Below are 21,190 nucleotides of genomic sequence, written 5' to 3' on the forward strand. Positions count from 1 at the left end.
TGCCTTCTCCTCTGTCTGAGTCTGCTGTCGCGTCTTCGTCGTTCTGTTCTTCTTCTTCTTCTCTCGTTGCGTTGTCTTTTCTCTGTGGGTTCCTTCCCCTCCAAGCTTCCGCTCTGCCCTGCGTCTCGCCTCTCCGTTCTGCGCCTCTCCGTTCTGCGCCTCTGCGCTCGCCTCGCACTCCTTTTCGCAGCAGCACCAGACGAGATGAAGGGTCCTGGAGGAGAGGGGAAGGGAGGCGGAGACGACGGAGGAATTGACTTGGACTTGGCAAGAATCATGGCCATCCAACTCAAAGAAATGACGCAGAGCCATGGTGCGCGGACGGACTCGCGAGCTCCTCTCTTGATCTCTTTTTTTATGTGGATCTTCTCCTCTGGACTGCCAGCGACCTCTCTGTGACGAAATACCGCTTGTTCTCGAACCGGTCGATTCTCCGTGGTGTTGGGTCCTTCGAGGCCTAAAAAAAACTCGCAATTTTCTGCACAAAAGTTTTCTGTTCAGAGCCGCACTCGCTCGTCTTAATCTCCTCGCCTGCAGTTGCCGAACGCCTCCCAACGTCACTCTTTGACAACGAAGCATATATATATATATATATATATAAGAATATATGTGGATAGGTATATATATATATATATATATGTATATATGTATATATGTATGTATATATATATATATGTATATATATATATATATATGTATATATATATATATGTATATATATATATATATATATGTATATATATATATATGTATATATATATGTATATATGTATATATATACATATATATATAGAGAGAGAGAGAGAGATCTTTTCACGTGTGTGTATTTCTTGGATCTACTTATGCACATGTAAATATGTCTACGCGTTTAAATGGAGAAATGCGCATCGCAGATGTACAGATCCGCTTACGTATGTAAGGATGAATATAAGTGTGAACGCATGTACATCGATCTGCAAAAAGAAGAAGCTTCTCTGTCTTGTTGAATCGAGGAAGAGACTGTCGTGGAGGGGAACGTGCAACAGTCTCGTGGTCTTCGCGTCTGGGTCGCGACGCACCCAGGACCTCTCCTGAGCCTCTGTTGCGCTGTCTGTACAGGTCCGCTGGACGCCACCGTGAAGGAGCTCTTCACCAGTTGCCAAAGGTAAGTTTTCGATCTCCACTTTTGCTTTTTCTGCCTTGCGGACGAGAGAGAGAAGCCGCGTCGCTCGTACTTCCTGCGGGCCGGGAAAACAGTGCATGCAAAAAGTCGAGAGAAGCAGACGGAAAACGCCGAGGGAGTGGGGAAGGCGGTCTTTATCGTGGATGCACCTCAGACTGTTTTCCTGCAAATTTCGCGTTGATGCGCTCTGCAGCGAGCAACGGCGGCTCGCAGCTGTCGCGACGGAAGCCGTGGACCGGAACGACATGAAGCGCTACGGCCAACTTTCAGATGTACGTACATCCTAGGGAAGAGTGAATCGAGAGCTCTTTTATCCGAGCTACGAATCGCTTCAGGAATCGCAGACACTCAACTTTCCTTGTTCTGTTTGGTGGTGCATGGCTCCTGACTTCGACCCCTTTTTCTCAATTGAAATGGGGTCATTCCACCCACGGAAGAGAGGGGCACGGTCTCTCCAGAGCGCGACTGTCGCATCTCAGTTCGCGCGGCAGAGGCATCTCTCCGGCTGGTGACTTTGGCTTTCCCCTGTGTCACCGAACAACAGTGGCTAAAAGCATGTCGTCCGTGTCTCTTGCTTTTTCTCTCGTTTGAAAGGGGAGCTGGGCATGTTGCTTTTTCGCGCTTTTCTCGAGGGGCGGAGTTTCCGCGGCTGTCTCAACTCTGTCTCCCATTCTGTCCTCTTTCTTTGAGGCAGGTGCTGGATATGTTGGCAGAAAGCATGTCGATCTACGAGGCTCTGCGGGCGTCCGAGTCAATCGCCTTCGCTTCCCGAGAGAGTCGCGCCGGCTCTTGCAAGAGCGCCCCCGCTTTGCAGCGGAACTCGAAGAAAACTGAGGAAGACTCAAGCCGCCCTCGCGTCTCCGACGCGGTTTCTCACGAGACACGAGGAAGCCGGAGACGGCAAACAGACGGGCAAGAAAAAGCAGAGAGAGCGCCGCGCAAAGAGAAACACTCGAGGAATGGAGAGGGCCGCCACAAGCAGAAGAAGGGCGAGAGTCGGGTGGAGAGGACGGACAAGAACCAGAGGCGGTCGGGAGAACCGCCAAGAAGCGAGGAAAGGAGGACGCGCGAGGTCTCTAGAAAACGCGAGAACGGAGAAGAAGAGACTTGGGTCGCGTCGTGGTTCGAAGAAGACGGTGGCAACGACACCCTCTTCTTCCCGCTGGAGAAAGATATGGCCGACTGGGGTCGGGAGGCTCAAAAGCTCCACAGCGACCGCGGAGAGAAGCCCAGGCGGCGAGAGAGCGAAGGAGACACAGACTGGTAAGGATCCAACGGCGCCGCAGACGGTTCAGTCAGTGTGAACTTTCGGTGGTCTCCAGGCCTGGTAGATCTTTCCTTTCTTCTGCTGGAACGAAGGTTCAAGAAAAAGAGAGCAAGCGTGGAAAGCGTTGGCAGGAACTCTTCTCTCCACGCGATTCGCACGTCTCCCATGTCTCGTCCATTTCTTTTAAGCAGCAGGTGAAAGCCTCTCGACGAGGAGAGCTGGAGGTGAAACCTGTTCAAGGGTGCTTCTCTGTTCATGTCCATTTGTGCATTCTTCAACATGGTTCTGGCGTCGACTTGTGTTCGACGCGAGCTTCCGTAGAAAACGCCTTTTCCTTTTAAATGTACACTTCTCTCTTCGCTGTGCGGCGTTCCTGTGACGAGAGAGAAGAGAAAAGAGACACTTGGGGGGAACGGGGAGGGGAGGGGGGCAGCGAGCGCAAGCAACTGGATGTACTTCCCTCTCGCTTCGCTCCGGAACGCGAGTGTAGTTTACGCGTTGTCTCTGTCGGATTTTCGCGCATCTCTCTCACTCTCTCTCTCGGGGAGTTCCTCTCGAGTGCTCCCGTCCTGATTGCTCGGCGCTGTCAAACGGAGGTCGGTCTTCTTCTCATGGCCGTCTGGGAGACTTTCTGGGCGTTGCTAAAGTGTATGTCTTTGGCGAGCGTGCGTTTCAGGCCCAGCGTCACGCCCTCGAAAGACCGCGGAGACAGGGCCGCGGCCATCACTGCCGACTGGGCGCCCGCCTCGTGGGGCGAGGCTGCGGAGTCGGCCTCCGACGCGCTGGAGGAGACGCCGAGAGAGAGAGACAAGAGACGGTCGAGGGACGCAGAAAGACCTTCCGAAAAACCTGCAAGGAAGGGAGAGAAGAACGGAGAAAGGAGGCGAGAAAGAAGTGGAGAAAGGAAGTTGGCGAGGAACGACGAGGAAGACAGTTGGGGTTCGAGGGCAAATCACGGCGAGGAAAGATTGTCTTCTCGCGAGAGCTTTCCAACGGCGCGAGACGAAGGGTGTGCGCGTCGCGGCGACAGTTACAAAGACGAGAGGCGCTTTCGGGTCTCCTTCTCCTCCGTTTCTTCTCGCAGCGACCTCGAAGAGAGTTTTCAAGAGTCCCCACTGGACGAGGACTCATGGGATGTGCATGTCATGGTTCATCGTGCTCTCTTTCTCCCAGTTTCGTCTTCGGGGAGCTATGTCGTCGTCGCGAGTCTCCTGACCAACAGCGGAGACAGGCGGCAAACCTTGCAACACAGTGGCGGCCGGGCTTCGGCTGGCTGTCTCGCGCGAGCGGTGTCGGCGCCGCGGTCGAGCAACAGCAGCGGGGAGTGCGTTTGGGAGGAAACTCTCGTGCTTTCTCTGGGGTCTTCTTTTTTTTCTGGGAAACGCGAAACATTGATGCACGCGTTGCGCGAGGCGTCGCTCCGCTTTGAGATCTCGGAGCCTGTCTCCCTCGCCCCTCTCGCCACGGCTCTCGAGCCTGTTGCCCTGCCCCCGCTAGTCCGCGGCGCCCGTCGCCACGGCTCGGTGTCTCTGCGGTCGAGCCGCGGCGGCAACGGCGGCAGTCTCTCTTTTTCGCTGTGTCTGGAGAAAGGGCGCGCGCAGGTCGAGGACGGCGGGAGGCGCGAGAAACTCCGGAGAAAGGACAAGCGGGAGCGAGACGCCGAGGCGAGTCTCTTCTTCGACGCGGGCCTCGCCGCCGAGGGACTCGCGTCGGAACGAAGCGACTTCCGAGACCCCGACAGAGAACGCGAGCGACGTCTACAGAGCTCGAGAGATGTCGCCCAATGGCCTCCGACTCTAGGGACCTCAGTGTGGAACGAGGGGACGCCAGGACCGAACGGAGGCTTCGCAGATCCCAGCGCCCAAGACCCATCCGCGTATTTTTCAGGAGCCGCGAGCCATCCTGTCCTCAGTGTGGGGTCTCCCGTCCCCAACGGGGGGTCTCCGGTCCCCTGTGTGGGGTCTCTGACCCCCGGAGGGGGGTCTTCTTCAGGCCTGGAGGCCCAGAACGCGCAGCTTTCTCAGCAGAGTCAGCAGCTCCAGAACCTGTTGCTCGCTAGCCAGCAGCGCGAGCAGAGTCTGCATGCACAGTTGCAGGCCTCCCAGGGGTACATGCAGCAGGTATTGCAGGTCTTGAGCGCGACTCAGGTGGCTCTGAAGCAGCGCGAAGGCGAGGGCGAGAAGGCTCGGGCCTCGGCTCTCGCCCTGGAGGAGACACAGCGCGAACTGAGGGAGCTGCGAGAGCAACTGAGGGCGCGGACGGAAGAAGAGCGGGGCGAGGCGAGCGAGAAGGCGACGCTGAAGCGGACTGTGGAGACCCAGAAAGTGGAGCTCGAGAAGATGAAGACGAAGCTGTCGGAGCAGAGCGACCTTCTCCGCGACGCCCGCGAGAGGCTCGCCGTCCAGCGACGCAGATGTGCCAGGTTACGAGACGATCTCGTCGAGGCAGACGAGCTCACCGAGGCTGTGAAGACCCAACTGTCTCTGTCCCAGTCTCAAGAGCAGGAGCAGCAGAGACAAATCCTCGCTCTCGCCTACTGTCTGGGGATCCAGCGGGAAGGTGAAGGCCTCCTGGAGGCCGTGGAGGGATCTCGAGGGGCTCTAGCTCCGTTGCGGAGCTCTGCACCCGGCCTTCTCGGACGGCGAGACGACGAGGCCGTTCCGCAGAAGGATGGCACCGGGAGTCGCGCCCTCGCTCTCAGAGATGGCCCTCGACTCTCGCCTTCGTTTCAGCTGTCGGCGCGTCTGCGCGAGAGACAACGAGGAGATACATGCCGGGTCGACGCATGCGGATTCTTGATTCGCGAGTGTGGAGCATTCACCGCAGAAGACCAAGCCGGCTTCCCCGGAGTGTCTCCAAGACCGGTGGCTGCGCGCCGCGGCCTACGTGGGCTCGGACGGACCCGCGAAGGCCGGCTTGGAGCCCAACGCGCCCGTCGGGCGTGTGCCAGGAGCCCGAGCGCAGAAGCGACGTCGGAGAGTGCAGGCGAGACGCGCGGGAGAAGAGGCTCGACAGAAGAGAGCGAAGAAGAGACAGATGGAGACAGAGAGGACCAGCTCGAGTCCACAGTCGTCGAGGACTGGAGACTGACACCGACAGGTAGGAAACTGCTGTTTGCCCCTGACCTACTTGTCCAGCTGTTCCTGTCTTTCATCGGAGGTCTCTGTGCCATACATTTCTTCAGTCGTGCTTGTGTTGCTGTTTCCTCTGCAACGGAAGCTCGACGGAGCAAGCACAAGTGACGCGCCAAGGGGCGAGTTTCAGGTTGTTGGTTTACCCTCGGTTGTTCGATGCATGCAGGTCATAAAGGAACGATCTCTGTGGGGTGGAACAGAGACAGACAGACACACAGAGAGGTGATTCGAGTTCCTAAACAGACTGCAACGCTTGATGTTTTTGCAGCTGTGGTTCTGCTTCTGTTCTCATGGAAAGAAGAGGTTGTGGACCCCAGTTTTAGCTGCAGGACATCTCCACTTTTGAGCTCACAAATGTCCACGCATTTTTCGCCTACTGGCTCTTCAGCTTCTTTCTCGAGCGTCCCTGCGTCCTTCCAGCTCTTCCGTCACTTCCCTTGGTCTCGGTCAATCTCTCGGTTGTTGTGTCTTCTTTTTTGCGGGCGGCGTCGCGACGCATTTGTCTTTTGTCTCCTTCCCGGCCTCGGGCGCTTCTCGCCGGAATGGCGGTTCTTTCTCTCGCCTCCGTTCGAGAGTGTCTCGCGCGGGTCTCTCCAAGCGACGCAGACATTTTGTTCAAATGCGATCCCTGCTGCCGCGACGTTTTTGCCTTCCTGCAGTGCTTCTCGCTCTTCGGCAGAGGCAGGTTAGTCCGCGAGAGGTGCAGTCCGTCTCGTCTGCGCTCTGGAGTCGGCTCCCCCATTCTCTCTCGCAGGCGCCGTTCCTCTCTCTCCCTCTCCAACCTTCCCCCTGTTCTCTCCTGCAACAGCAGGTGCTCACGGCGCTCTTTCAGCAGGCTCTGTTGGGGCAAAAGAGAGAGCCCAGCGCGTATCTTCTCTATGAAACAGACGCTCTCCAGGTTAGGGGGTGCTATCTTGTTCTGCTCGTTCTGGCCAGAAATAAAACTAAGGGGAAGACGAAAGCCACAACCTCCTCGACACAAGTAGCCACTCGCATCCTTGCATAGTCATATCTAAATTATAGTTCGAATATATATAGGGACAAATATGTGTACAGAGATATCAGTCTATGCGTCTGTAGACGTTTATATATATATATATATATGTATATGTATATGTATGTATGCGCGTGTGAACAGTCTTGAACAGAAGCAGGAATTGCAGGAAGAGTGTGTCTACGATCGAATTTACCGCAGTTGCAATGTCGGTCCTTCGCCGTCTGTAAAAGAAAGTGCAATCAAGAGAGTCGACGAGACGTTCAGGAACCGAGGCTCCTCGCTAGGCTCCTCGAGGTCGAAAGATTCGCATATGCACAGTTATGTACCTACGCATATACATATATATACATAATATATATATATATATATATATTTATATATATTTAAGTACATGTGTAAGAAGATACACAGATGAATATATATATATATATGTTGTATATGGGTGCAGGTACATGTCATGTGGAGGAGGCATGAACAGGCTGGAGCGTCGCGGGGTTTGTCGATTTCTGTGTTTGTTTGTGTGTGTGCTTTCTCGCCGTCTTTCTGAGACTCAAGAGGAGGAGCCAACGAGCGAAGACGCATCTTCGTTTGTCCTTGAGGCGCTTCATGTCGGATGCTTTGGACAGTCTTTCCGTGGTGGCATTCCTCTGGGCCTGCGGTGTCGTTCCGTCGCCTGCAGGTTTTCTGGTCAGCGCATTTCCTCGCTCCGAGTCGCTGCTCGCTTCCACTCTCTTCTTCCTCCCTCGCGTCTGCTCTCTGCGCCGCCTCGGTGTCTCTCGCCCAACTCGCCAGTCGCGCTTTCGCGACCCACAGTCGCGCCGGCGACTCGCCGGACGCCGCCTTGGTCGCCGCGGCGCGGGCCTGGGAGAAGGACACAGTCTACGAACAGAGAACTGGAGAAAGGAGATACGGCGAGAGCGGTCCTTGTCAAGCAGCCTCTGGTTGCCTCTTCGCCTTGAGCTTGAGAGCCTCAGCAGGACAAGCGTTGGAAGTCGCTGAACTTCGTCTCGAGCGACAAGTCTTTGGAAGCCGTGAGTCGCTGGAAAAGGTCTCTTTGCGTCTCGTATGCTTCAGTGAAGACACAGTTTTCTTCCGCGTGGACCTGAGAGTGGCGCTTTCAGGAGGCGAGTCGGTAGCGCATGCATGCGTCTCTCTCACTTCACTGCGAGCAGAGGCGGCGTCGGTACTTTACAGTTTTTATCGGATGATCAGCAGGCTTGGTGGTTGATGCGAGTGAGACTGGGTCTCAACTTGGAGAGTTTTTGTCGGTTTCTTGAGATTCGGTTCGTTCTTTGTGTTCGCTGTTTCTTCGCTTTTCTCAGAAGGTGCATTCACCAGCCTCGATGGCGGTGGCATAGAACAGGCGACCCTCTTACCCCGACAGTCTCCTGTGACTCTCTTCGGTTCTACCTTAGTCGCTGGGCCTTTCCGCCAGCCGCCCATTGTTCGTCTGTCTTATTTGTAAGCGCTTCGTATTTCGAGTCTGGTTCTTCGCTGCATCTCCAATCCTCTCTCGCTCTTGGTGTGTATCCGCTCGAGTACTTTCTTAAGAACTGCTCCTTCCAGCGCTTTGCTCCATTGTCTTGTGTCGAGGTCTGTTTGCTCGCACCGTCTCTTCGCCTCAGTGCAGTTGTTCTTCTTTCTCCTGCTCCGACAGGGAAGTTCTTCTTCTTGCCTTGCCGCCTCCCCCAGTCAGGTTTCGCCTTCGAACGGCGAGTCTGTCAACAGAGCGAAAAGCGGGGATCGCTTGCGTCTCCTTCGGTCCTGCATGCGTTGTCGTTTCTCTGCGGGGCACCGTCGCGCTTCTCCTGCTCTGTGGGTCTGTGACCTTGTGCCTCTTCGTCTCGTCACCCTTCTGACCTCGAGCGACTGTGCAGCCTTGGGTCGAGTGTCGAGCGAAGGGAGGCAATGCACAGCTTCTGCCCCCGCGGAGAACCGGACGACCAGACCAACCGCCTGTCTCTTTTCTCTGTACGTTCCAGGCTGCCCGACTCGGTGAAGCGCGAGATTCGCCTCCGTCTTCCTCTGCCTCCTGCCGCCTTCTGCTGGCCTCGGCGCATGCGCCCCCATGCCTTCGTGCGAGACTGGAATTCCCTCAGTTCCTCAAGCACCAGCGTAAGAATGTCTGGGCGCTCTCGCGAGAGTGCTACATACAAATACTGAAACACTGGCTTAAATACATGTAGGCGTGGACATATGATCACACAGTTGTGCCAATAAAAAAAATATATATATATATATATGAGGTCCCCAAAACATATATATATATATATGTGTGTGTGTGTGTATAAATACATGAATATATAGAGTCTTTATAGGTCTGTGGATATAAACGTAGAAAAGACCCATTCGGGGGGATTGTGAAGCCAGGTGGAGAGACAGAGCGAGAGAGGCAGTGGAAATCCGAGGACAACAACAGACAGCGAGGCTGGATGCAGAGGAAAGGGAGAGGTTTGTGAAGCGTTCTAGTCCGTTTTTCTTCTTTCCGTATGGGAGCACCGCGCGACGTCTGTTCACCTTCTTCTCCAGAAGAGCGAGTTTCAAATGTTCTTTAGTTCAGCACCGATACAGACTGAACAAGAATGTGAGGTATCTGAGTTTCTCCGGGTGTCCTCTACAGCCCAAAGCGCAGGCTAGACGGGGGAATCTGCGTTCATCGCAGGTTCTTTTCTCGCAGATTCCATGAAGCATCGTCGTAAACATTAAACTCTCCGTGCTGGTGTGACTCTTGGAACTCAACGGCTTTTTGCGTCGGGCATCTGGCGCAGTGCACCGTTCTTTCAACTCTTGGACATCTCGTTTAGATTTCACCCTCGTTCGATAGCCACTGTCTTCCTCGGACGCAGACACGACCCTGGGGACTCAATCACAACTTGGGGGGAGCTCCAGTCACTGGGGAAAAACCTGCGGGCATCCAGATCTCGAATCTCACAGGGTGTTTGTATGTCAAGAAGAGGTGACGTCGAATCTGGAGAGCCACTGGCTTTTGTTTCCTTCCTTTCAAGCGTGCGACATACGCTGAAAGACACGGTAACTCTCCTTTCTCGAACAATTTGATGTTTCGGCCGTTTGTTGCAGTCCTTGTTTCTCTTGACAACTCAACTGCTGTGTCTTTTCGGAAAGTTTTCGACTGCAAAAAAGGCGTTCTCCAGACGAAGCCCGTTGCTCGACTGCCCGTCGTTTCGCATTGTGCGAGTTGCTCCGAGAGTGGTGTAAAACAGCTTTTCTGTCTCCTCTGTCTCGGCTTGTTTCTCTGTGGCCATCAGCTGATCTGCGACAAGCTGAAGCCTTCGTTCTTCTCCCCTGCTGCACATCTCGACCTCGCGCGGTCTCCACATACCTCTCTGCTGCGTGCGTGTACTCTCTCCGACTCCTTCGTCTCGCTTCCTGGCCTCGATCGCCGGTTCAGCCGGAACGTTGTGGCCGCCGGATTCTTCCCTGTCTCTGCGCCTTCTCGGCGTCTCTTCCGGGCATGCAGCTTTGCAAAACACCCCTCAGAAGAGCAACTGCATGCGCCCTGGGACTCCGCACCCGACGTCTCCGACACCGTCTCAGACCTCTCGGACCAGGCCTCAGACGATACAGCTGTCTCCTTCTCCTCGCCTTCGTTCCGTCCCCGCAAGGGGGCAGACGCTGGGGCTTCGCGCGTGGCGGTGCGCGCAGCGCGTCGGTCGCGGTCGCGGGAAGGAGACATGCCGTCTTTGAGGCCTGTTCTTCCCTGTCTCCTTCGAGTCGAGCTCCTCAGTGTCTCTGCAGCCGTCGCCGCCGGCGTGCTACCCGCGTTGCCCGCTGCGTCGGGCCCAACTAGCCAAATCTGGACGAGCTCGCGAGGTCGGACGGCCTCGAGCTTGGCGCGCTTGACGGCACAGCCTGTCTCGAGCGCGGCGGCTGCATGCGCCCGGATCGAGGTCAGGTGCCCCGACGAAGAAGTCCGCCAGAGTGTGGTTGAGACTCTCGCAGAGGTCCTCATGGACGACGAACTGCTGGCGAGTCTTTCTTCACTCGTTCCTGCTCTCGAGGCGCCTGTGACCTTGTGATGATCCATGCCAAGAGAGTCCTTCTTCGCTTCGCAAGTGGAGAGACAGTGTGCAAGAGAGCGAAGGACAAACGGAGGGAGGGGCCGCGCGCTTCCCTTGGTGGAAACGAAGCACAGAGCAGGGAGACACCGGTCTCCAGCTACAGAAAAAAAACAGCAGTTCCTTCTCCTTTTTGTGGACATGTTTCCTCTCTTGTGTGCGGTCTCTCTCGCACTGTTGCGCGCATGCATCGGCGAACGCAAAGGAGAGTCACGATGCGGCGAGAGAGTTGAGGAGGCGACAGCGCGCAAGCAGAGCACGCAGTCTGAGTGTCGTGGTTGAGATCAAAACATTTTTTAATCCCGCCGTCTCCGACTTCGAGAAAAGCCAACATTTGCTGCGGTTTTTTCAAACATGCCTTCTCTAGGAATCTCTGAAGTCTTCCGTCTTCTGTCTACTTCCTTCAAACGGTTTAAAATGAAGACTTTGCGTCACCTCTTTGTCCCAGCCGTCCAGTCGTCTAGCGATGCTTTTCGGCGAGAGGGGGACATGTTGTTTCGAGGGACTCCGCATGCATGCGTTATCCCGCGGTCTTTGAAGCAGTGTCTGCATCTGGTCAGAACCCGTGCAAAACTCGGTGCGTGCGCTTCGTTTTGAAGCTGCATGCTCGCTTGCTACATGTGACTCGGCGCATGCACACCGTCGCGCTCGCGCATGGGGGTGGCGAGAGGCCCAGATTTATCGTGGAGTTTCTCTCAGGAATGTGGTGGAGTGCAGGCTTTCTGTGGGGGCAGAGAGGCACATTCGCGCTGGAGCGAATCGCATGCATCGGTTGTCTGCACCCAGGCGCATGCATCGGTTGTCTGCACCCAGGCGCATGCGTGTTCGCCACGGAAAACGGCGACCGCATGCACTCTTTCCAACGCGAACGAATCTGCGTTCCTTTGTCTTAAGCACAGTGGCGGATATGGAGTCTCTCCCCTTTCATGGACCGCCGCGAACGCGAGATAGACATCGATATATATATATATATAGATAGATAGATAGATAGATAGATAGATACGCACACGGATATATATGTATATTTAGATATATGTATATATGGATATGGAGAGATCGATGCAGATGAATATGGACACTGTATATAGACGTAGACAGATCGAGATAGGGAGATATGGATACGTAGATATAGTTGATTACCGATGGATACGTCTCTGTTTCTGGTGCCCAGCGTATCGAGGCCACAAAAAGGAGCGCTCTTCAGGCTCGCCGGCTTTCTTGAATCCAGGCATGTCTTTTTTTGCTCCTTCTCTACCACGAGAGAGTCCCCAAGGACTAGAACTCTGCAAGTGCGAATGCTGAAATGTTTGGCGCGTTTCGTTCACTCGCTCGTGCTTTCTGTGCCTGGGGCATCTCTCGCCTTTCCGCTGTCCTCACGTGGTTTCTGGCCTCCTCGAAAAAGGCCTTTTTCAAATGCATGCTCCAGTTTCTCCCCAGACAGACACACACACACACACACACACGAGCGACTGGGTGGCTGTGCAAATGCAATCCCTCGCATGTCCAAGGAGGTCAGAAGCCAGGGCCGTTTCTCTCCAGTCTGTCAGGAGCGCTCTCAAGCACCAGTTGCATGCATTCTACAGTTCCTCGGAAGTGCCGCTGAGTTATACTTCACCCGCTACGCGCAGTCCACGCAGCTCCCCAACACCGCACGGAACGGTTGCTCTGCCCTTTTTTCGTCGTCGCTCAAAAAACGGTGCATGCATGCGCTCTCGAAGGACCTCGCGCATGCGTCTCACCCTTCGAACTTCAAAGTCGAGTGAGCACCAGCGCGCAAAGACCGGTTTCTGGGTTCTCTTCGAGAGAGTTGTGTGCGCCTCTGGAAAAGGCCCCCTGGAAAACTCGAAGCCGGAGAAAGCGACGTTCCTCCATGTTCAGAAGAAAAGCGCATGCAGCGGCGCTTGAGCCTGGATATCGGTTGCAGCAAAAGACCTGTTTGATCTGCACAAGAAACCTGGGATGCCGCCTTTGTCGCCTGCGGCTCTTTGACGAAATCCATGGCATGTCACCTGGCAAGAAGTCCCGATAAAAACGCCTGTTTCTCTTCTGCCCCACAATTGCACAGGAAACTCGGAAGCGCCTTGCACTTTTACGACGCGCCGTTGTCCTCATTCATTCGAGAGATTTTGTTTTTATTCGCCCTCAGTGACGACGCCACATTGTCGCCATCTTCTCTCGAGAAAAGGCACTCCCTGAAATGCAGACGAAAACCTGTGCTGGGCCTCTGCTTAAAAAGAACTGAAGAACAGAACTCCTTCAGCGTTCTGGGGATCCACGTGATGGACATTCATATCCGGTCGACGATCAAGAAAGTCATACGTACTCACAATCTCTCACCGTTGGGCCGCTTCAACTCCAAAGTCAAAAAGCTCCGGAAAACTCTTGGACCAACCCACGGAATTCCGATTCGCGTTGGCCATTCGAAAAATCTCGGTTGAGCGTCGCCCTCTCTACCTGCTTGTGAAGTCCACTGCGGCTTCCGTCGTTGAATTATCCTAGTCTCTCTTTCCCTTCCTCAACTGCCTTTGAGTCCTTGTCTGTCTTCTCTCCTTCCTCTGTTTTCTTCTCATCTTCGTCTCTTCCTTCTTCGCCCCTCTCCCCGAGACTTGCCTCCCTCTCATTCTGTTTCTCCTGCTCTCTCGCCTCCTCTGGAGTTTCCTCGGTCTCCCTCTCTGCCCGTTCTCCACCTCCGTCACTTTCTTCTTCTCCCTTCGCTGTGGCTTCTTCCTCGTCTCTGTCGTCTTCTCCTCTCTTGCGAGCGCCTGATGTACGCCAGTGAGTTGTGTCTCCCTTGACTCCTTCTGCGTTGTTTCTGTCTTCCTCCGCAACTCCAAAGCTCGGAACGTCCTCCTCCACTTCCTCCGCCATGTTTCCTCCTTCGACTCTCGTCGACATTCTCGGTCGCTCTCGTTCTTCCTTCGCGCTCTCTGCATCTTCCTGTGCCAAACACAGTGCCTGCACCGAGTTCCCGATTCCTTTTCTGTCTCTCGCTCTCCGTGCTCTCCCCTCTCCGGCGCTCTCTCCACTGACTCCGGCGCTCTCTCCACTGACTCCGGCGCTCTCTCCACTGACTCCGGCGCTCTCTCTCTGTCTCTCGCTCTCGGCCTCTTCGGGTTCTCGCTCGCGAGTCCTCTGTCGTCGCCTCGTCCTCACGGAGACAGATTTCATCTCCTTCTCCTGCCGACGCGAGACCTGTCTCCCCCCCACACTGGCCCCTGTCTCCGAAAAGGCCGGCTTCGCCACCCCTCCGCCCGCTGAAGGGTACGGTGTACTGCCGAAGAGCGGCATGCCTCGAGCCTCGCGGTGTCTCTGCAGAAGGGATTTCCACGGCGAGGACGCATGCGACGCCGGAGAAGACGATGGACCCTGCGCTTGCGCGCCTTTAACCGTCTTCAAGAGAAAGGTCGACAGAGAAGGAGGCGAAGAAGAACAAGCAGAAGAACACAGACGCGGACAAGAAGACATGGATGTAGGTGGACTCTTTTGGGCGTTTCTGGACTCGGAGAACGTATCGGAAACTGGACTTTCTTCAGCCGTGTCTGAGCTAGGATCCAGGCAAACATTCGCGGAATGGACAGATCCTGCAGGTTGAAGAAATTGGTGAGTCTTCTCCGCCAAGACGTCTTGAGCAGCTTGCCAGACGGAGCAAACCGCTTCGCGCATGGTCCCGCCCACGGTCTCCCCCGACTGTTTTCTCGCTCTCTTCGGCCACAGGGAGTGTGTGGGGAGAAGGACCCTGTCTCCATTTCTTTGGAGACACTCGCGAGTCCCTGCTTCGGTGGCTTCTTCGCTACCGGAGAGGACGACGACGAGGTCGCCGGCCGCGCAGGCGTTTTTTCCTTGCTGCTCGAATTCTTCGCTGCTCTCCTTTGCGTCCGGACCGGAGTAGAACCTCTTTTCTTTCCGTGGTTCTTCTTCGCTGCCCTCTGGAGAGTTTCCCTCTGTTACGCGCGTTCTCCCCTCCTTTGTGTGCAGCGCATGCATATTTTTCGCGGCGAAACATGGGGGAAAGCCGGAGTTGACCGCCTTTCTGGAGTCGTCTGACTTTGGTCGCTGCTTCGCTGTTGCGTCCGCAGCTTTGTCGCGACTCTCGCGCTCCGCCTTCTCAAAACTCGAGCGAGACTGCAACGAAACGTCGCCGCGTCTCTGCTCCTCATCGTCTGCATCGATTTGCTTCTGGAACAGCCCTGAGGACGCAGACGGTCGGCAACTCGCACGCAGTCCCGGCGCCATCGAGGCAACCGAATCGGGGAGAGATTCAATGCACACTCCGTCCTCAGTGTACACCCCCGACGCGTCTACAATCAGCGTCTCTTCAACGGTCAAGACGTTCTCGAGCTGCTGCAGAACGCAGGAAACGCCTGCAGCGAGAGCGCCTCCAACTCGGCCTGCTACATGCTCTGGTCGAGTCCATCCGCGGCGCCTCTCTCTCGTCTTCTCGCTCCTTGCCGCCACATGCGAAGGCTCTGAACGCTTCGGACGCGAACGCGTCTCTGAGGCCCTCTCGCTGTCTCCTGTCTCCGGCGTCGCGGGCCGCGGACGCGAAGGAGAGGACTCCGACAGCGGTTTTCCGGCAGAGGACGCTCGACGCCCATGTGAGAACGTTGCCGAAAACGGAGCAGAAAGACCGAGTTTTTTCTCGCAGGCTCTGAAGCCTGTGGGCGCGCCACAGTCCGACGGAGACTGGTCTCGCGTCTCGGCGCTCCTCGAGGCGCCCTCATGGCCCAAGGTCGACTTCTCACGCGCCGCGGCGCTGCTCCGCCCACTCCCTGCTGAAGTCGAGCGTCGCGGCTTCTTTCCAGAGGAAGAAAGGTCAGCCGCTAGAGAAGACAGAGGCTGAGGGGCAAACGCTTCGAGTTCATCGACGCGCGCCAAAGCATTGGCGAGGTCTTGCCGCGACTCCGCCAGGGAGCGTCGAAGAGAGACAACTTCCCGGACGAGGACCTGCGCGGAAGACACACACATCGAGACAGAACGCATGCAGAGCAGACAAAAGAGAGAAGCCACGGAGTCGAGGCGGACGGGCAGGCGGCCTGCGAGGAAACCGCAGGAGCTCCGGACCTGGAAGGCGACGCGCCTGCCAAGAATGCGGTGTGCAACGCGAGCACAGAAAGAGGCAGTAGAAAAACTCGCGGAAGAAGGGACTCCCCACAAAAACAGTCGAGCGTTCCCCCGCAAAGCAAGGAAGACGCAGGCGAATAAAACGAAAACGGAAGCAGTCTTCTGCGAAGAAGGCGCGTATCGCGGTAGCCCTGCGTTCCCCGTCGAGAAGAAGCAAGCCGACGAAAGTAAAAGTGCAAGAAAGGGCTCCAGACACTTCGCCATAAACAAAGTCCTGGAACTGTAAAAAAATCGAGACGGCTTCTACAAAACCGAGGAACGGTCACATCGAAAGTTTCGAAAGCGAAAAGCGAAGACGGAGGAAGAAAACATGAAGGAAAACATACTCGTTTCTCGTTCTTCAGCTGTTGCACCGTTCCCTGAAGGTTCTCCGTCGCAAGTGTACCCGCAGCGACTCGGTCCTGTGAAAGAAAGCGGAAGTGTACATCTTGTCCAGAAAAGTTCGTCTGTGGTCCTCTCTCGCGCCCCTCATTTATTCGTCTCTCTTCCTTGAAAAAAGTATTTTTCTCCTCCAAGTTTGTGCTCTGCATGCATCGCAACTAAAGCCACCGGCGACTGTTTTCCGCCAAGTTTCCTCGTTCTTCCCAGACGCTCCCCTCTCCTCCCCTGCCGCTCTGTCGCCAAGTCTCTCGGCGTCTTTCAGCGTCACGAAAGAATCGACAAGCCTCGTCTGTGCAAGCGTTTCCTGAGTCCGTTCTGTTCCTTCTCACACGGTAAGGATGCCGCAGTGGTCGCCAACTCTCAGAAAAGGCCGCCTGTCAGAAAAGGCCGCCTGTCAGAAAAGGCCGCCTGTCAGAAAAGGCCGCCTGTCAGAAAAGACTTTGGCATCTGTCTCGCCGTCCTTCCCCACATGGGCGAGAGTGTGTACAGCCCTGCCCAAAGGACTACTACAGTGAACTTCGTGATGTCTGTACAGCTTGTCAACTAAAGTCAGTTTCCGAACCGTTAGTGGTGTTGCATGTCCTCTGAGTGCGTAGGGAAAAGGAAGATTCACCGCAATCTCAACACAGCAGTTACCGTAACTCTAGACGTCTAATATTCGAGTTCATCTACCACAGTTCCCTGGGACCCCAATCCCGCACTCTCTTTCGAGCGTTGAAACTCACTCGCAGGTCGACCCTGTAACCTTTGAGTCAGTTGATTAGAAGTATGTTTGATGCTCTCCACGAACCGACCTAACAGTGTGATGCCTTTGGTTTATAGATCTCTAGTGATGCTTGCCAGTTTCCATGTATCTATTTATACACTGATATTTTCAAAGATCACTCCTGTACGGTTTATCTCATTTATTTTGGTTTGACATGCTTCTGCGCCAGTCGATCCAGTGACGTTCGCTTGCCGTCCTTCCTGTTCCCCGTCGTTTCCTGTTTCTGCTGGAGCGATCTCTTTTTCCGGCCTCCCCCAACTCGTGCTAGTACACCACCGCGCGAGCGGAGAGAGGTCCTAGTTTCAGCAAGGAAACCTTACAGTGCGAATACACAACTCCTCTCCTCAGTATGCTCACGTGGATTTCTGCGCGCAGCAGGGTGCCCTCATCTCGCAGCTGCAAAACCTCGGTCTCGAGGCGGTGGCGTCTCTCCTCTAGGCTCTCCACTTCTGCTCGCAGAGTCTCCAGTTCCACCTACCGATACATCACAGTGATTCACACAGTTGCCCAGAACCGGTCGCTTGTGTCGGCGTCCCCTGATGCATGTCCAAGTCGCTTACCACTCTGCCTTGTCTCCCTGGCTGTCACTAAACGCGCAGCGTCTCCCTGGACATTTGCAGTGAGCAGTTTTTCTTTACACGGAGATACAGACGGCTACTTATACGCATCTGTGAACACACAGAGTCGCCATACTTTTTTCACACATACACACACTGGAATTAAATCTTGATCCGGACTTGCGCATGCAGTGGCCAGTGCATAGACAAACGTTTGTTTGGATCTGCCTGAACCGCATGCAAGCGCACAGACATCGACGCGTAGCTCTGTTGATGGATCAACAGGAGAGATCTAAAAGGCATCCGCGGAGGTTGCAGCCCACACAGACGAATGTGTTCACCCGCGCCACAGATCGGAACAGCGTGGAAAAGCAGTCCAGGCGATATCTTTTGGAGAGGTATGTGTGAGGAGCGCCAGGCGTTTACGTTGCAGATCCGAGCCGCTGCACAGACAGACCTTTTGTTGTTCGTTTTCTCGCCGCAAGAGACGGACGACTTCTTCGCGCTGGTCCTCCTTCTCTTGCAAGCTGTGACCCAGCTGTCGCAGACTCTCTTCCAGGTCGTTTCGCTCTCTTGCCGTCGCCAACAGAGCTGCCTCACACTCGCGCAACTTCACCACCAGAAAGTTTTTCACCTGCAAAAAGAGAAAGAACCTAAAGAATCTACTCACCACTCCCGCCTCGATGGCAGCTTGCACGAACGCAGGGGACAGTCGCACTGTCCCCTAAATGGTGGGGACGAAGCGTGGTGAGGGAGAGAGACGAACGAGGACGCGGCGAGAGAGCTAGCTGCGCTAAAAGCGCGTCTCAAGCGCCAAACACAAGACAGACGCTTCAGAGACTGGGCGCATACAGTGCTCTCTTCAGCGTGTGCCTCGCCTTCCGGAGAGAAGCACAAATCGCTGGTTTCCTACCGGTTCACTCCGTGATTCGTTTCGAAAATATCTTTCCTCCCGCTGTCCAGTCCTTCTGTCAAGGTCAGAGAGACCCGTCCAGAACTCAATCACTCAAGTCTAGTAAACAGAGACACTTGAGCACCTAGGCTTCTGAGTACGACTCCATTTGTGGCACAAATGCGTTCATCCATGCAACCGAATTTGAACGTCTTCGCACCTGGGGAAGTATCAGCTACGACTACCATACTCGAGACGTATGCTCCTGTATCGACTGCTAGACCAACAGGCTCCATGTGGATACTACACAAGACAGCTCAAAGCGGTAGATTTCAACATCCTACGAACCTGAAACCCCAGGCGCCCCAGACACACCACAGCCACGGGGGGAAGCGACGCAAACGAGCGCCGGCGCCCCCTCCCGAGAACGAGAATCCGTGAAGCGCTCACCTCCCTTTCTTCCGCGTTTCTCCCTTCCTTTTCTCCCATTAACAAGAATCAGGAGCCTTTACACATCAACCAGTGTCGTTGAAAATAAACTCTGGAATCCGCAGTCATCTACAGCTGCGGCAGCTGCTGTGGTCAAACAGCCGTTGGCATTTCCTTTTCCCCACAGACTCCGGCCATGCAAAACCAATGAGATAACAGCTGAAGCTCTTCGAATCTCACCCGCTGGACATTCTTCAGCATCGCCTCCAAATCCTCCCGGTGAAGAGACTCTTGGAGTTCCCGACAACGAAGGGCCGCCTCGTTCTCCGAGTCCAGCAGTCTTTCGAGCTCCGTACTGTCTCTTCCACTTCTCCCAAGCTGGCGGCCGCCACTCTGGTTCAGCGGGTGGGCTCGACTCGGCTCAGAGAGGCCGCATGCGGTCCCTTCTCCCGTTCGGACTGCCAGATCCTCTTCACTTCGTCTTCCACTCCCGAACAGCAGTCTCGCTACGCCGGCCGCACTGCTACTCGACGCCGAATGCTGAGTTTCCTGACTCTCCGCAGTGCGTTGTCTGCTCTGACCCCAAAACCAAAGCATGCGCCTTCCGGACCCAGTTGTTCTCTCAGAGGCAGCTTGAGGCGCCTGCGGCGGTCCTGAGGTCTCGAGGCTGCTGGCGTCTCCGGTTGCGCAGACGTCCGTGTCTCCTCCCTTCTCGCTCAGCGCTCCCTCGGCTTCTGCCCCTCGAGCTCTTCTCATGAGGACAGACGACGCTCGCCTCTCACTCGCAGTGCTTGCGTAGGCCTCCTCTCCGTCCACACATGGCCTTGGCACCGGCTCTGGCAGGCCTGTCTCAGTCCCGGCTTCGGGACGCCGTTGGGCTCCAACTGCCTCCTCGGAACCACTCGCGGCGCAGGGCTGCCGGCTCGTTCGCGCCGCATGCAAAGCCGCATCGGCCTGCGCCGCAGCGCGCACTGTCGCTGCATTCAGATAGAAGCGCCGGTGGGCAAAGACCTCGATGTCCGCCTCCGTCTCCAAACTGGCGGACCGCAGGTCCACGGGACCTCCTGGCCCTCCGCTGCCGTCCTCCGGCGGAAGCGAGCAAATCGCATGCGCAGACTGCGGCGCAGAGGACGAGAGCGAAGAGGTCCAAGCGCCCCCCTTGATGAAGGAGACAGGAATCCCCGCGTTGACGAACAGCTTCGCTGGAGGTCCCAGAGGCCGCCGACACACAGACCAGTCACTCAGAGTGTCTGCGTCCCAGCCGCCTGCGTGAGGACTTCCAGCGGCAGGCAGTTGAGCAGAGAGACCAGGGCCGAGCGCGGCCGGAGGCGCTGGCGACAAGGAGCGCGAAACCGCCTCTCTTGAGTCTCCGACTACATCGGCTTCGAGGTCTCCGCCAGCCTGTGACGCTCCGCCCGTGAAAGGCAGCGAACCCAAACCGGCAGAGTGCCTGGGGAAGGAGGAGACTGGCGGCGAAAGGGCAGAGCAGCAAGTGGGCGAACGACGAGACGGAGATTCCAGAGAAGCCGGGGGAGGACAAGAAGCGAGCGAACAAGAAAGGCGAGAACACGGAGGGGAAGAACAACGGGGAGAGTCGACAGAAGAAGAGACAGGCTGTAGAGGAGCAAATTGGGTCGGCTGGGTGAGCCTCGAATCGAGAGACTGGAAAATCGAGGATTCAGAAGATGAGCGCGATGTTTCCCGAGCCGACCCGGGAGAGGAAGAGTTCGGATTCGCGTCAAATTCACTCGGAGGACGCTCCGCCGCTCGCAGCGGATCGTCAAGACTTGAATGGGGCCAATCTTCTTCATCAAGGGGAATGACAACAAGCGACTGTCTCCGACCTGGGCTTCCACAGTCGCTCCCGAAGTCCCCCAGATCAATCTCTTCAGCCATTTGCCCCGAGGGGCTTCGCCCCACAGCAGTCGAGATCACTGGTGAGTCTGTGTTGATGGAGGGTCTTGACGAGGAGTCCATCGATTCGGAGACTTCTTCGTCAGAGAAACGAGAGACAAATTTCCGAGTCTCGCGTTCTTGGCAACAGCTCTCCGCTTCAGTGCGCTCTTCTCCCTCGTTCTCCGCACCGCCCTCGCCCTCTGCATCTCCAACAGTCGACTTCGAGCTCCGTGTCTCTGTCTCCTCCGTTCCACGCAAAGCGGGAGAGAGAAAAATGGCTAGAGCAGAGCCTGCTCCATCTTCCAGGAATTAGGGTCCCGATGGACGGCCCTCTGAGGCCAGCAGAGCGGAAGGATTTCTGCCGCTGCCCTCACCCTCGTCTGCGTACACACGAAGGAGGGAGCCTCCCTCAAAGGCATGCTGGGCGGAGGAGGCACCTAGAAGCAGAGGTTGGGAAATAGAGCAAGAAGAGGCTGGGATATGACACAGATGGCCGAAAAACAGAGGACAAA

At 55.7% G+C, this 21,190-nt stretch overlaps 2 protein-coding genes across 2 annotated transcripts; one reads left to right on the forward strand and one right to left on the reverse strand.

Moving 5' to 3' along the window:
- Positions 1-976: 976 nt before the first annotated feature.
- Positions 977-11,561, forward strand: TGME49_272000 (hypothetical protein). Its single transcript, XM_018781641.1, has 10 exons — positions 977-1,144; positions 1,356-1,434; positions 1,857-2,425; positions 3,106-5,528; positions 6,223-6,461; positions 7,240-7,591; positions 7,883-8,021; positions 8,543-8,675; positions 9,827-11,422; positions 11,450-11,561. Exons 2-9 carry the CDS (start codon positions 1,408-1,410, stop codon positions 10,595-10,597), a joined length of 4,653 nt encoding a protein of 1,550 aa, XP_018636677.1. The 5' UTR covers positions 977-1,144; positions 1,356-1,407; the 3' UTR covers positions 10,598-11,422; positions 11,450-11,561.
- Positions 11,562-13,126: 1,565 nt separating this feature from the next.
- Positions 13,127-20,759, reverse strand: TGME49_271990 (hypothetical protein; the record flags this gene model as incomplete). Its single annotated transcript, XM_002365802.2, has 5 exons — positions 13,127-15,580; positions 16,084-16,158; positions 17,262-17,378; positions 17,919-18,095; positions 19,023-20,759. 5 exons carry the CDS (start codon positions 20,757-20,759, stop codon positions 13,127-13,129), a joined length of 4,560 nt encoding a protein of 1,519 aa, XP_002365843.2.
- Between the last annotated feature and the right edge of the window lie 431 nt (positions 20,760-21,190).

The sequence above is a fragment of the Toxoplasma gondii genome, chromosome VIII, assembly GCF_000006565.2.
Source record: "Toxoplasma gondii ME49 chromosome VIII, whole genome shotgun sequence".
Lineage (NCBI taxonomy): Eukaryota > Apicomplexa > Conoidasida > Eucoccidiorida > Sarcocystidae > Toxoplasma > Toxoplasma gondii.